The 14,553-nt window shown below is 42.4% G+C and overlaps 1 protein-coding gene across 2 annotated transcripts; it reads left to right on the top strand.

The window, feature by feature from the left end:
- Positions 1-249: 249 nt before the first annotated feature.
- Positions 250-12,541, top strand: RERGL (RERG like). 2 transcript variants are annotated; one of them, XM_081331878.1, is made up of 5 exons: positions 250-511; positions 7,088-7,144; positions 7,470-7,543; positions 8,929-9,077; positions 11,068-12,541. In XM_081331878.1, exons 1-5 carry the CDS (start codon positions 460-462, stop codon positions 11,348-11,350), a joined length of 615 nt encoding a protein of 204 aa, XP_081188004.1. In that variant the 5' UTR covers positions 250-459; the 3' UTR covers positions 11,351-12,541. The 2 variants fall into 2 exon arrangements, with proteins under 2 accessions (XP_081188004.1, XP_081188003.1); XM_081331877.1 differs by lacking the exon at positions 250-511 and having other exon boundaries at positions 6,821-7,144.
- Positions 12,542-14,553: the final 2,012 nt, after the last annotated feature.

Here is a 14,553-nt window from a genome sequence, read left to right as displayed (position 1 = left end):
GTGGGATAAGGGGTGGGGCGGTGTGGGGTGGGGTGGCGGAACCCGCAAAGCCCATGCATCGTGGCGCGGAACCAGAAAGAAGAAGAAGAAAAAAAAAGATGACCCATTCTGACGACCGGTTTCATTCCGGCTTAATCCACGGGCTGGGAAAGAAGCGGGCAGGCAGGGGGGGGCGAGGGCGGGTCTTTAAACTCCGTTCAAACGCTCCCCTCCCTCCGCCCTCCAGGACGTCCGCAGCCCGAGAGGTTATATAGCCGCGGGACGGTGCAGCGGGCAAGCCGAGTTGCTTCCCGGGCATCGGAGGGGGCAAAAGAGAAGCAGCGGACCAATTCAAGCAGGGTCTCCGCTGCTGTAGCATCTCCGTGTCCCGGGTCTGCCTGCCTGCCTGCCTGCTCGGCCGCCCGCCCGGCGGAGAAGTTGCGACTTCGGCTGACTTTGGCGCTCGAAGTGGCGCCGGGCATGAATGGCGTGCGGGTGGCCATGCTGGGCAGCGAAGGGACGGGCAAATCCGGTAAGGGCGTTAAAGCAGGGGGGCTTTCGGCCTGGCGCTTCTGGCGGGCGGGCGGGTTGGCTGGCTTCCGAAGGGAATCGTACGCTCGCAGGTAGACGCGCGATCACGCGTTCACACGCTCTGAGCACAATTCTGAACGTGAGGAACTGGTGAAAAAAAATAAATAAATAACGGAGCTGGAAGGGACCTTGGAGGACTTCTGGTCGGACCCCCTGCTCAGGTAGGAAACCCTACACCAGGGGTAGGCAACCTTGGCTCTTTTATGACTCGGGGGTGGGGGGGGGGACTTCAACTCTGGGAGTTGAAGTCCACGAGTCATAAAAGAGCCAAGGTTGCCTACCCCTGCCTTACACGATTTTAAACAAAATGGTTGTCCAATCTCTTCTTAAAAACCTCCAGTGTTGGAGCGTTCACAACTTCTGGTGGCAGGCAGTGCTTTTTTTGTAAAAGAAAAAGGTGTGGGAACTCACACATGTCATACAACCTGCCTTGCCTACCCTACAAGGATCCATCCAAAAAAGGTGCCGGAACTCAGTTCTGAGCGTTCTATGAGAAAAAAAGCCCTGGTGGCAGGTGGTTCCTCTGATTAAATGTTCTAACTGTTAGGAAATTTCTCCTCAGTTTTGGGTTGCCTCTCTCCTTGATTAGCTTCCATCCATTGCTTCTCCTCGTGCCTTCAGGTGCTTTGGAGAATAGGCTGCCCCCCCCCCCGCCCCCCTTCTATGTGGCAAACTCTTTAGTCTGCTTTGAGTTGAGCTCCTCTCCACTCCTGCAAAAATCCTCATGACCACTAGATGGCAGAGGAAGACCCTCACTGAAATTCTCTGGTTGGCTGGACCTGATGTAGCAGCCCAGATAGAGTAGCACTTATTCCTGATGTCTGCATGGAGGCTTTTCTTAGCAACCTTATTTTGGAGTGGATTTTCTCACTCCCCATGCCTATGGTTTCCTAGTGGTCTCCCATCCAAGTACTAACCAGTTGAGCATGTATTTGGAGATCACCCAAATCAACTGCATGCTGACCAATTCCAGTGGCACTTGATGGCAACAAGCCATCCCAAAGTTTGCCAAATGTCTTGCTGCTGTTTGCTATTACACTTCTTTTATATATTTTTTTTCATTCAGTGGTGTCTAATTCTCAGAGACTGCCTGGACAAGTCCCTGTGGTTTTCTTGGCAAGTTTTTTTCAGAAGTGGTTTGCCATTGCCTCCTTCCTAGGGCTGAGAGAGAGTAACTGGTTCAAGATCACTCAGCTGGTTTCATGCCCAAGGTGGAACTATATACGGTAGAATAGACCTGGAAGGGACCTTGGAGGTCTTCTAGTCCAGCCCCTCACTTAAGCAGAACCTACACCATCTCAGACAGGTGAATGTCCAGTCCTTTCTTTAAAATCTCCAGTGATGGGGCGGCCACGATTTCTGGGGGCAAGGTGTTCCACTGGTTGATTGTCCTCACTGTCAGGAAGTTTCTCCTTAATTCCAGGTTACTTCTCTGTTTGATCAGTTTCCAACCCTTGTTTCTTGTCCTGCCCTCTGGTGCTTTGGTGAATAACGTGACCCCCTCCTCTTGATGGCAGCCCCTCAAATATTGGAATACTTCTATCATGTCTCTCCTATTTCTTCTTTTCTTTATACTAGCCAAACCCAAGTCCCGCAGCCGTTCTTCGTATGTTTTAGTCTCCAGGTCTTTGATCACCTTAGTTTTTCTTCTCTGATTTTTTTTCAAAACTCTCAACATCTTTTTTGTGATATGGTGGCCAAAATTGGCTGCAGTATTCCAGGTGTGGTCTTACTAGGGCTTTGTAAAGTGGTACTACTACTTCGTGTGCCTGACCCCTTAACTTTGCCACCTAACTGGCTCTCAGCCACTGATTACCTGTTGCAAATTTATTTTCCAACCTTTGAAATACATTCAGTTGATGCAGAAAAGGTATTTTGATAATAGGCTTATATCATTTTTTTTAAAAAAAAATATATGACTTTTTTGAGCTGCAAATTGTTCAGTTTATTAAATTAGAATGGAATCCCACTTTATATATTTTTTTTAAAAATCCTCCAAATTGAGGGGTAATTCATGAAAAATGTTCTAGGAATAAGTACCTTAATACATATGATTCTCAACATTTCTGTAGGGCCTCCTCTCCTTTTCACAATTCTTTAATATCTTATTTAGTTAGATGCCACTGCAAAGTTTGACTAGAGATAACTGCATAAAAGTTACCTGTTTGACTTGTTTGTCCTTGAAGAGTTGTGAGCTGTATCACCAATCTCTTTGCTCTTTTCCAGCCTGCTTATCTATTGCCTTCTGGTTTTTCTACTGTAGTTTCTTCAACCTTAACGAGCAAAATTATATATTTCAGCCTATTATTCACTTGTATGATATTCCAAAGTATATGATGTGCCCAGTTGATGTAATTGATGTAATTTTTGCAAATGGTAAAAATGTATCAAATGATATTGATGTTGACACTCTAGAAAGATGTTGACACTCTAGAAAGAGTGCAGAGAAGAGCAACAAAGATGATCAGGGCACTGGAGGCTAAAACATATAGGGAACGGTTGCTGGAATTGGGTATGTCTAGTTTAATGAAGAGAAGGGTGAGGGGTGACATGATAGCAGTGTTCCAATATCTCAGGGGCTGCCCCAAAGAAGAGGGAGTCAATTTATTCTCCAAAGCACCTGAAGGCAGGACAAGAAACAATGGATGGAAACTAATCAAGGAGAGAAGCAATCTAGAACTAAGGAGAAATTTCCTGACAGTTAGAACAATTAATCAGTGGAACAACCTGCCTCCAGAAGTTGTGAAGGCTCCAACACTTTTTAAAGAAGAGATTGGACAATCATTTGTCTGAAATGGTGTAGGGTTTCCTGCCTGAGCAGGGGGATGGACTGGATGACCTCCAAGGTCCCTTCCAACTCTATTATTCTATATTCTATATACATTTGGATTTAACAGACATTTGATTTAACAGCTATTCCTTTCTCTGAAATGGTCTCTTAAGTTGAAGTTTTATTGGAAAATAAATGACTTGTAGTAATAGTCTTGGTATTTCCATTCTCCCAGTCCATAATTCCACTAATCTATTGATAGAAGCAATAAAATATAGTTTAGAATCTGTGATTTAAATTTCCATCAACAAATCTGGTGCAAAACTACTTTTTGCCATGGTAAGTATAGGTTGAGAATATCTTATTAAAGATCACATTCTAAGTTATGGTGATAGAAAAAAGAGACTGGACAGCCATTTGCCTGAAATGGTATAGGGCAGACGTGTCAAACTCTTGACGTCATGTGACATCACACTACGTATTGGGACAGTTTTGCCATTGCCGGCAATGGGGTGGGTTTGGCTTCCAGATGACGCATCCAGCCTACAGGCTGGGAGTTTGACACCCCTGGTATAGGGTTTCCCTCCTGAGCAGGGGGTTGGACCAGATGACCTCCAAGGTCCCTTCCAACTTTATTATTATTATTATTATTATTATTATTATTATTATTATTATTATTATTATTATTATTATTATTATTATTATTAATAATAAACTGTCCCAATTGTGTATACTGTTTGGTTTATCACAATGTACGTAGCTATAGATTATGTTGTGATAAGTGAATGAGATTATTATTAGTTATTTAACAAAATGTGGTTAAAATCCAGGATCATTCTTAGGATTTAATTCTAAATGTATAAATCCATTGGGATTCACACTCATGCTAAACCAGAATGATGAGTCTTTGGTGTTGGACTTAGCAAAATATATGAACAAGCCAATGTGTTTTGTGCAACCTGGTTTATGTCATAATCCATGTGCAGTGAACCTTGATGGTCTGTTTGATAATGGTTAGAATAAATTATGGCTTAGAGTGAAACATAAACTCTGTAACAGCCTTCCTTCTAATTTTAGGTTTTACCACTAAAGTTCTAATTTTGGATGAAATGCAATTCTAGTCTAGTGTAGTTTGTACAGTATAAGCCCAAGGCATAACTTGAAGATACATGATGCAACAATCATATCTGAAATCTGATCCAGGTGAAAGATTGCCTAGGTGTTCTTGCATCATGGAAGATAAGCAAGAGAGAGAGAGAGAGAGAGAGATAATCTCAAAAAGCAGATGTTCAACTGGGCATTTCCAATAATGGGAAAAAAATATAATTCCAGATAGCTATCTTTTTCTGCTTTTCCATCCTTCTTCCCAGTTGTTTCTATGCAAAATTAAGTTAGCAATGGGACTTCAACAGCCATCTTCACACAACCTGTTTGATCACGCAGGGTCGTTAATACGGCTGTGCAGATGCTTTTTCTTAACCACTATCAGTGGCTGTCCTATAGCATAGTGGACTGTGTGAACATGGAGTAATTGCCATTTCTGCTTCTGCCATTTGAAATGCGTTTGCCTTCTAGTTGGTGTGGTAGCAGCATCATATTTGCCTCTCACAATAGGGGTTGAAGAACAGCTTCCAATAGATCAGGGGTCTTCAAACTTGGCAACTTTAAGACTTGTGGACTTCAACTCCCAGAATTCCTCAGCCAACCCTGGCTGGCTGAGGAATTCTGAGAGTTGAAGTCCACAAGTCTTAAAGTTGCCAAGTTTGAAGACCCCTGCAATAGATAGTATGGAAGAATTTTGCTTTCCACAGTACAAGGTAGTCCTCAACTTACAACCACAAATGGGACAGAACGTCTGTTGCTAAGCTATGTAGTTCTTTAAAGATTTGTGCCCAGTTTTGTGACCTTATCTGCCAAAAAACCCCATGCCTTCAAAACTTGAGTTAGCTGTTATCTTTGATTGTTACTTGGCTATATGGACGCTGAGCTTGTCGATCAGAAGGTCGGCAGTTTGGCGGGTCGAATCCCGAGTGCCGTGTAACAGAGTGAGCGCCTGTTACTTGTCCCAGCTTCTGCCAACCTAGCAGTTCGAAAGCACGTAAAAATGCAAGTAGAAAAATAGGGACCACTCCGGTGGGAAGGTAACAGCGTTCCGTGCACCTTTGGCGTCTAGTCATGCCGGCCACATGACCACGGAGACGTCCTTGGACAAGCGCTGGCTCTTCGGCTTTGAAATGGAGATGAGCACCGGCCCCTAGAGTCGGAAACGACTAGTATGTATGTGCGGGAGAACCTTTACCTTTACCTTACAATTTTTCTGTGTCCCTTTGCTGCCATCTAGTGATTATGCATATTATTGCAGTCCAGTTTGGGCAGCCTTAATATGCTTGAATCAATCTCGTAAAATAATAGCTGAATACAGTGTCTGAAGCCAGGCGCTGCTCCTGTATGGTAGTCTATTTAATTAATTGATTGATTGATTGATTGATTAGCCCATGGGCCATATCAAGGTGCAGAGTTCCAAACACAGGTTATATTAAAATGCAGTAAAAAAATTTTTTAAAATGGAATTGGTTAGGGTTATATTTCACTATCACCCCAACAATCTACCCCAATCAGTCTCACTTATGCCTATCTCAGCCGTACCATTTTGCTCAGGTACTGTGCTGTGTCAAATGTAATTTTCAAATTCTGGCCGCACATAAGGTAGGTTATTTTGATATGGGGATCCCAATGGCAGTCTATCTATCTATCTATCTATCTATCTATCTATCTATCTATCTATCTATCTATCTATCTATCTATCTATCTATCTATCTATCTATCTATCTATCTATCTATCTATTTATTTAATTGATTTTTTATACCGCCCTATTCCCGAAGGACTCAGGGCGGTTTACAGGGCGAGTTAAAACAATACAAATAAGTACACTTTAAAATAGAATTAAATAAGACTAGCCCACAATTAATTAAAATTAAAATTAAAATTAAAATTAAAATTAACCCCCCTCAGTCCAGGCCAGCAAGATCAAACAACCAAGTTTTAAGGTCCCGGTGAAACGAGCGAAGGTCTGGGGCAGTCCAAAGTTCTACTGGCAGTTCATTCCATAGGGCAGGCGCGCCCACAGAGAATGCCCTTCCCCTGGGAATAACCCGCCAGCATTCCCTAACCGGCGGAACCCTAAGGAGGCCCTCCCTGTGGGAGCGCACAGGACGCTGGGAGGCTGATGCTGGCAGCAGGTGCTCCCTGAGATAATCCGGACCCATGTCATTTAGGGCTTTATAGGTCATCACCAGCACCTTGACTATTTAGAAATATTTAGAAATTCTATTTAGAAATTCGCCCACAAGGTAGGAATTTTCACAGTCACATAAATACACCTTAACATTTGAGACTCTCTTCATTTCTCCATCTCTGGCGCCAGCAGTTGATTTCTGGTTTACATCTTGGGACCTAAATATTGCATTATTGGCCAATTAAATTGGGAAACTAGAACAAATATACAATTTTCAGAGCTGACGCAAAGTAGCGGTAGAAAGTACTGTGTACGTTGTCTGCTATATATAGGCTTGTAGCTTGACTCACAGTCCAGTTATTAGCTGGATATGCCTGAATGCAAAAAAAAAAAAAAGAAAGAAAGAAAGAAAAAGAGAAAAAAGAAATTGCTAAAATCCAGAGATATTTTCTTTGGAAAATCATGAATCCAAAGCATCACTCACATGACTCCTTCACTTTGTCTTTTGCAGCCCTTACGGTGCGCTTTCTAACAAAGCGTTTCATTGGGGAATATGCCTCTGATTCTGGTAAGTTTCCACTAACTTTGAATCTTCCTTGCATTTTATTTATACTCAAATGATTCAGATGTTAGTGGTGGTAAAGGAAGGGATTTTATAAAATGAGGAAGCAGGAGATATAGTAAATGTTCTGAGCTCTGTGCTTTAAGGAAAAATACAAATTCTACGGCTTTCTTTTAAACCTGAAAACTAACATCATTTCCTGGCTAAGTATAAGATTGAGACAGGGAAGAGGTAGCAATGGATTGATTCATCTTTGTTGTATTGTTTTGGGGAGGTATAAAAGATGGTTTTTCTAGCCAGCCCTGTTTATTTCTCTTTTTCCCCCTCACAGAATGCATTTATACAAAACATTTGTGTCTGGATGGAAAGCAAATTAACCTGGAAATATATGATCCTTGTTCCCAAGTAAGTTGGAAAACTGTACAGTGAACACACACATAGTAAATACACCTTCCTCCTTCTCTTTTCCCTACGAACCCGATGGGTGCGGTGGGCTGGGCTGAGAAAAAGTGACTGGCCCAAAGACATCCAGCCAGCTTTCGTGCCTAAGGCAGGATTAGAACTCACAGCCTCATTGTGATTGGCTCAAAGTCACTCAGCTGACTTTCATGCCTAAGGCTGGACTAGAACTCACATTCTCCTGGCGATTGCTGCAAAGTCATCCAGATGGCCTTCATGCCCAAAGGTGGGACTAGAACTCACTGTCTCCTGGTGAATGGCGCAAAGTTTTCCAACTGGCTTTTGTGCCTAGGAAGGGACTGGAACTCACTGTCTCCTGGTGATTGGCCCAAAGTTTTCCAACTGGCTTTTGTGCCTAGGAAGGGACTAGAGAACTCACTGTCTCCTGGTGATTGGCCCATTGTCATCTCGCCGGCTTTCATGCCTAAAGCAGGACTAGAACTGACTGGCAGAAGGAATTCAGTGCCACAGGTTGCTGAGAAGTTAGACACTTACCAAACAACCAGAGATGATGAATTGTTTTTATTGGGTTATAAAAGAATAAGGCCTGCTCCTGAGATGAGCTATACTTCAAAGTGCCTTTAAGATGTTTTTGACTCTCATATCACCGTATCTGGAATGATAGTTTGATTTAGCAAGCAGAGAATTCACATAAATTGCATTTTTTAAAAAAACGACAAGAACAACAAAACAGATACAGATTGTGTAATTCAGTTCATGCACAGATCGCATTGTGCTTCTACCAAAGTGGATTTTCTTCGCTTTCAGAGAATGCCAGCTGGAGAATTTGATTACAGTTGATTGGGGCTCTTCACTTACTTGGTTTTCTAAATAATTTTGGTCTACTTGCCATCTCTCAGTGTAAATCTATTTTAATCTATTGGTCCTGGTGGGGAATAAAACAAATAGAACCAGGAAACACAAAAAACCATGCATACTAACTGCTTTATAAAAAGCATGGAATAAAACTTCTCATCTGAAGAAAAAAAAAAGTTCCAACATAATTGTATTGGGGAATGAGTGTATCTTTGGGAGACCCCAAAGGTTGGGATAGAGACAGATCCTCCAGGAGAAAAATCTTAAGAGTTGACACCAACATGATGGCAGGTAATCAGTTTTGTTTCAATTAGGCTGAAACAGTGTCTTTTCCAGTGGTGGGATTCAGCCAGTTCACACCAGTACCGGTAGCTAATTTTTTGTTGCCCAGGCCCAGAATGGACTTCCGGAAGGAGCGTCCAGACAGAGAACCGGTTGTTCACATATTTGAATCCCACCAGTGGTCTTCTCCAGCCGAAAGCACAGTATAAACTGCTTGTCGTTTTGCCTTCCAGCCTCGACCAGGAAAGTTGTTGCTTACAGATGAACTCCAGTGGGCAGATGGATTTGTTGTGGTCTATGACATCAGTGACCGAACTTCATTTGCTTTCGCAAAAGCATTGCTTTACCGGATCCGTGAATGTCATGCCGGAACTTGCAAAAGGCAAGTTAGCTAGTGACTGTGACTAGGAAAATTGAAAATTTGTGTGGAGCGTAAGCGAAATGGGCCTAGATTCAGACTTGATCTCTTTACCTCAGGGGTGGGGAACCATGGCCCTTTTATGACTTGTGGACTTCAACTCCTGCTTCACTTAAGGCAGGGGTAACCCACCCCTGCTTTAAGTGAAGACCCAATAAAAGCCAGGAGTGATGAGTCCAATTGATTGCAGTGGATCTACCTAGTTTGACTCAGCCAATCCTCTTACTCACAGATGTACCAAATAGGAATTGTGCATAGTTTAAAAATCAGTTTATTAGGGTCAGCTTATCTATGGTGCTGGATCAAGCTACTGTACCTCAGAGTGAGTTTTATTGAACTGGGTGACATTTATAACTATCAGCCGGCTGAAATTCAATCTCCGCTTTTTAATTGCAGTGAGGGAAAGAAATGGCTAGTGTGAAGGATGATCCCCATCCAATAAAAGCAACTCTCCAATGACTGGCTATTTTTCACAACCTTTGTCTTCATATGTGTGAATCTGTCACCATCGATAGTCCACCGTGAAAAGTTTGTGTTTGTAGAGAAAATGGCCAGCTGTTGCTCCTATTTCACCCTCCTTGCTTAAAAAGCAAACAAAAAACTCTAGGGATCAATCGGGATTCCAATAGAAATTTTAGAATTTTGCTAAAACTGTTCCCCAAATGGTTCTTTTGAAATCACAGCAATTCCACTGTGTTAGAAATATAGGCTGGTCCTATAGAAAAGACACCTTATTCTTGGTTGATTTTTAACTTAGGCATTACATACTGAATATGACATAAATGGAAAACATTTTCTTTAAAAAGAGGGGGATGTATAAATTACATAGATGAGCTCAACTGGTGCATCAGTATACAAACACACACTCCCTTCTATCAAACAATTTCATCTGGGAGGATCCAGCACTTGTGTCTTCTCTGTAGTGGTATCTGCCTTATGGAACAGCCTCCCTTTTGAGATTTGGGAAGCTTCTACTCCATTTGCCCTCTCTTCATTCTCTCTCTCTCTCTCTCTCTCTCTCTCTCTCTCTCTCTCTCTCTCATCTATATCTATCTATCTGTCAACTATCAATCATCTATCATCTATATCAATCATCTATCAATCATCTCTCTATATATCATCTATCATCTATCAATCATCTCTATCTATTAATCATATCTCTCTCTCTCTCTCTCTCTGTCTCTATCTATCTATCTATCTATCTATCTATCTATCTATCTATCTATCATCTATCTATCTCTTCTCTCATCTCTCTCTCATCTCTATCCATCTGCTGACAGCTAGACCTGGCTGTTTCTTCCTGCTCTGGACTGGGATGTGGGATGAGCCCAGTACGTGTGCAGTTGGTGGGAGTTGCTATGATACCTTGATTAGAGGGCGATGGCCCTTGATTTTGTGAGATTTGAATTTGTATCTTTTTTATATATATTTACTGTTCAGATGCTCAAGGTTGAATTGTACAGACAGTTCTCAAGTTATGGCCATAAAATGGAGCCTGCCCATCACAGTTGTAAAACAGTGCAGTTGTTAAGTGGACCAGTGACTCGCTATAGCTGCGGTTCTGCTGAAAACTGGAAGTAAATAACAGTTTTTGGCAAAACCATCATAAAGTACAATTGCACAACCACAGGACACTGCAAACAGCCATACCTGTGGCTGAGTTGCTGAGCATCTGAAGTCGTGTTATGTGATGATAGGGATTATAAGTACCTGGTAGGGGCCATTGGAACTTTGAACAGTTGCTAAGCAACTGGCCGTACGTTGAGAAATACCTGTATAAGATAATGTTTTAATATACATGATTTAACTACATAAAAATATATTGCCTCTTGTACAATTTACACGTGATCTAACATTTTTAAAAAATTAACAGAAGCAACTGATGTAAACACGAGCTGAGCAGAAGAAAGTTCCTTGTTTATAATTTTCCTTTTGTCCCACGTTGTTTTTCCAGAGCCTCAGAGTGCACCGTGGTTCTGGTTGGGAACAAACAGGATTTGTGCCACATACGAGAAGTTGGTTGGGATGAAGGACAGAAGTTGGCCTTGGATTACAGATGCCAGTTTTGTGAACTGTCAGCTGCGGAACAATGCCAGGAAGTGGGAACGATGTTCATCCAAGCTTTGAGAAGCCTCCCGACTCATCCCAAGGGGAAGGAGAAGAGACGCCCCAGCGGCTCAAAATCCATGGCCAAACTGATTAATAACATGTTTGGAAAGAGGAGAAAGTCTGTTTAGTGAGAGGTCCACCAGAAAGGGGCAGGGAGCCATGACACGGTCTCTCTCACACATATGCACACACATGCACAAAGGATCTAGTCCACATGAAGATCTTAGCATGTCACACAAGGAAGCCATAGAAATGACTGGCATATTCCCACCCGGCATGGCAAAATCATTGCTTAAATCTAGCCTTTCGATAACTCCTTTGGGAATATAGTAATTTTGCAAGGAGCAGGTTGACTTTAGAGCATACTAAAGCTCTGTCTATGGTTATTAAAGGAGTGAGTTGTAAGTTAATCGCTAATAATCTTAAACGGATCCAGGCAGGCAATATGTATAAGGCCAGGAAAACTATGTAGTACAGCGCCTACATCGGTGTTTCCCATGCTTAGCCATTTTTAAGATAGGTGGACTTCAACTCCCAGAATGCCCCAGCCAGCATTCCAATGCTGCCTGGGGTATTCTGGGACTTGAAGTCCACCTATCTTAAAAACATTGGTCTAAATTATGGTATTGATTTCAACAACAACAACACTCTTTTGGTCTGGGAGAAAGGAAGGTAGGCCAAAATTTACAACTGGGAAAGGATTACTCAAAACAGCAGAAAGCAGGAGGGAAAGAAAATATTGAACTATTAGCATCTTTTCCAGAAGTAATATTAAACTCCTATCAATTTAAGCAGGTGATTTCCTGGCTACAGTTCTTTTCCTTAGATAGCTTGGCACAGGCTTAGGAAAAGATTAAAACCTGACTGAAGTCGTATCAGCTAATTCGTTTTTCCAGCTTTTGGCTACAATCATGTGACAGCCTCACGTGATCAGCTTTTTCTTCTAATATATTTTAGTGCCTTTTTACCACTTAAGTGTAGTCAGTGGCTTCTTGCTAAGGCCAGCCTTACACTAAATATTGTAAAACCACTGAGAGGCTGATGGCTTTTTAGGTAAACTGGGGGGACAGAATGTAAGCATATTGCTGAATAAGCTTGTGGAAAATTTGATCTTCACCTCTCGCTGTTTCTCTTGCTTACGGGTAACATGAACAGGAGGATGTGAAAATGCATTTGGAAACGTGAACGCTCTTTCGCTCTCCAAAATATGCAAGTCTCAACAGCTGCCCAGCCAGCAGCATCGCTTGATAGTGAGTTGGGCAGCTTATTAATTTAATAAATAAATAATGCAAATTACTCGGCCCTTTGAGATGGCAGCATTCCAACACAAACTGGCAAAGTATATTTTTGGTTCATTTTCTCTCTTACACAGGTTTTTTTTCCCTACAGTGAAACCAGTCAAGGGAGGCCTCTTTTAAGAGTTACTGATTTCTTATTATGGGTTTTGGAGTTATTGCTTTCGGTTGAGTAAGCCCAGGCTGATGCAGAGATCAAAGCAATTTAAGGCAGCCGGTTTCCAAGGCAGGAATTAACAAGAGGTTTGACACAGAAATTCAAGCAAATAAAAAAAAACACAAAAAAAACAAAAGTCAACATACTGTACTTGACTGATCTAAGAGGCATCACTCCCAACACGCCCACCCTTAGCAGGGTACTGTTGCTATGGTCTTCTTCCAAGAATTGAGAACGGTACAAAGTCACCCAACCGGCTTCTTGTCTAAGCAAAAGTAAAATTCACAGTCCCCCAGTTTCGAGCTTTTGTGACTTTAACCCCTAGAGTCCCAGGGGTAGGCAACCTCGGCTCTTTTATGACTTGTGGACTTCAACTCCCAGAATTCCTGAGCCAGCATAGCTAACTCAGGAATTCTGGGAGTTGAAGTCCATAAGTCATAAAAGAGTCAAGGTTGCCTACCCCTGTTTCTCACTGCTTAACAACATACAACCGCTGCTGACAATTTTATGTCTGCTGGTGGGACGAGATGTCAAACCAAAGAAAACATTTTCATCAGCAGCTGATGGCGATTCACAGTTCATGATGTTATTATGCTGCCTTCCCTGCATAAAACAGCAATATGCATTGGGAGCCATTCTATTCACTCAGCATTGACAGACTTATACGTGTCCCAGGAAACAGAATAAAACTATTTCCTTATTTTAAATTTCAAAAAAGAATGTTTCATGTCTTTTAACATGTCACGTCTCTAGATTTGCTGATAGATGTTACGATGAACAGGTCTTTTGCATCAGCTGTGTAGCAGCTGTGGTCTTTCCTGAGCCAGTCTATTTTTGCAGAGGGATTTTGCAATTTGGCAATCATTTGGTTTGATCTTCTCTTGATGGCTGTAACATAGACAGTAGAAGTCCGCCCTTTGAAAATGTTTAGAAGTTGCAATTGGTATAAAATAGGGCAGATCCATAGATGCCCATAGAAAGGTGACGGTGACCAGAATCAGCAAGTCGCCAACAGTAGTGTTATGACTGAAGCCCTGGCCTTTTTGTATATGCATGCGATATTTCAAGATGTACAAAAAAGGAGCATAGTTTTGACTGCAATACAAAGCCACCATCTTGCTGATTTTGTTGAACTTGTACTTGTTCTGCTAGTTCATGCCCCAATATGTCACCTTCAAAGCCCTACAAGGCTTAGGACCAGGTTATTTTGAGGGACCATCTTTTCCTGATCACATCTATCTGACCCACAAGAGTGGAGACGCAGGGAACGCTATAGGTCCTCTCTCCTAAGAAAGTCCATCTAATGGGACCAAGAAGAAGGGCCTTCTCCACAGTGGCTCCCTCCCTGTGAAACATCATCGCCACGGAGATAGGATTGGCCCCCCACTCTGACACTCTTACAAAGGGCTTGCCAACAGGCCTGGGGACCCCACAGAGTGGACAGAGCCCATAAAATGGCACATTCAATTGTGGTTGCCAAGGGGTTGTGGGATTAACAGAATAACAGAGTTGGAAGGGACCTTGGAGGTCTTCTAGTCCAGGGGTGTTGAACTTGCAACGTCACATGATGTGTCGTGACATATTGTGACTTTTTTTCCATTGCCAGCAATGAGGTGGGCGCAGTTCTGGCATGATGCATCTGGCCTGTGGGCTGGCAATTTGACACCCTTATTCTAGTCCAGGGGTAGGCAACCTTGGCTCTTTTATGACTCATGGACTTCAACTCCCAGAATCCCTGAGCCAGCTATGCTGCCTCAAGAATTCTGGGAGCTGAAGTCCACGAGTCATAAAAGAGCCAAGGTTGCCTACCCCTGTTCTAGTCCAACTCCCTGCTCAAGCAGGAAACCCTACAATATTTCAGACAAATGGTTGTTCAACC

Source organism: Vipera berus (genome assembly GCF_964194415.1).
Source record: "Vipera berus genome assembly, chromosome: 6".
Classification (NCBI taxonomy): Eukaryota; Metazoa; Chordata; class Lepidosauria; order Squamata; family Viperidae; genus Vipera; species Vipera berus.
Note: the sequence above shows the minus strand (reverse complement) of the source record. Positions and strands in the feature narration are given on the sequence as shown.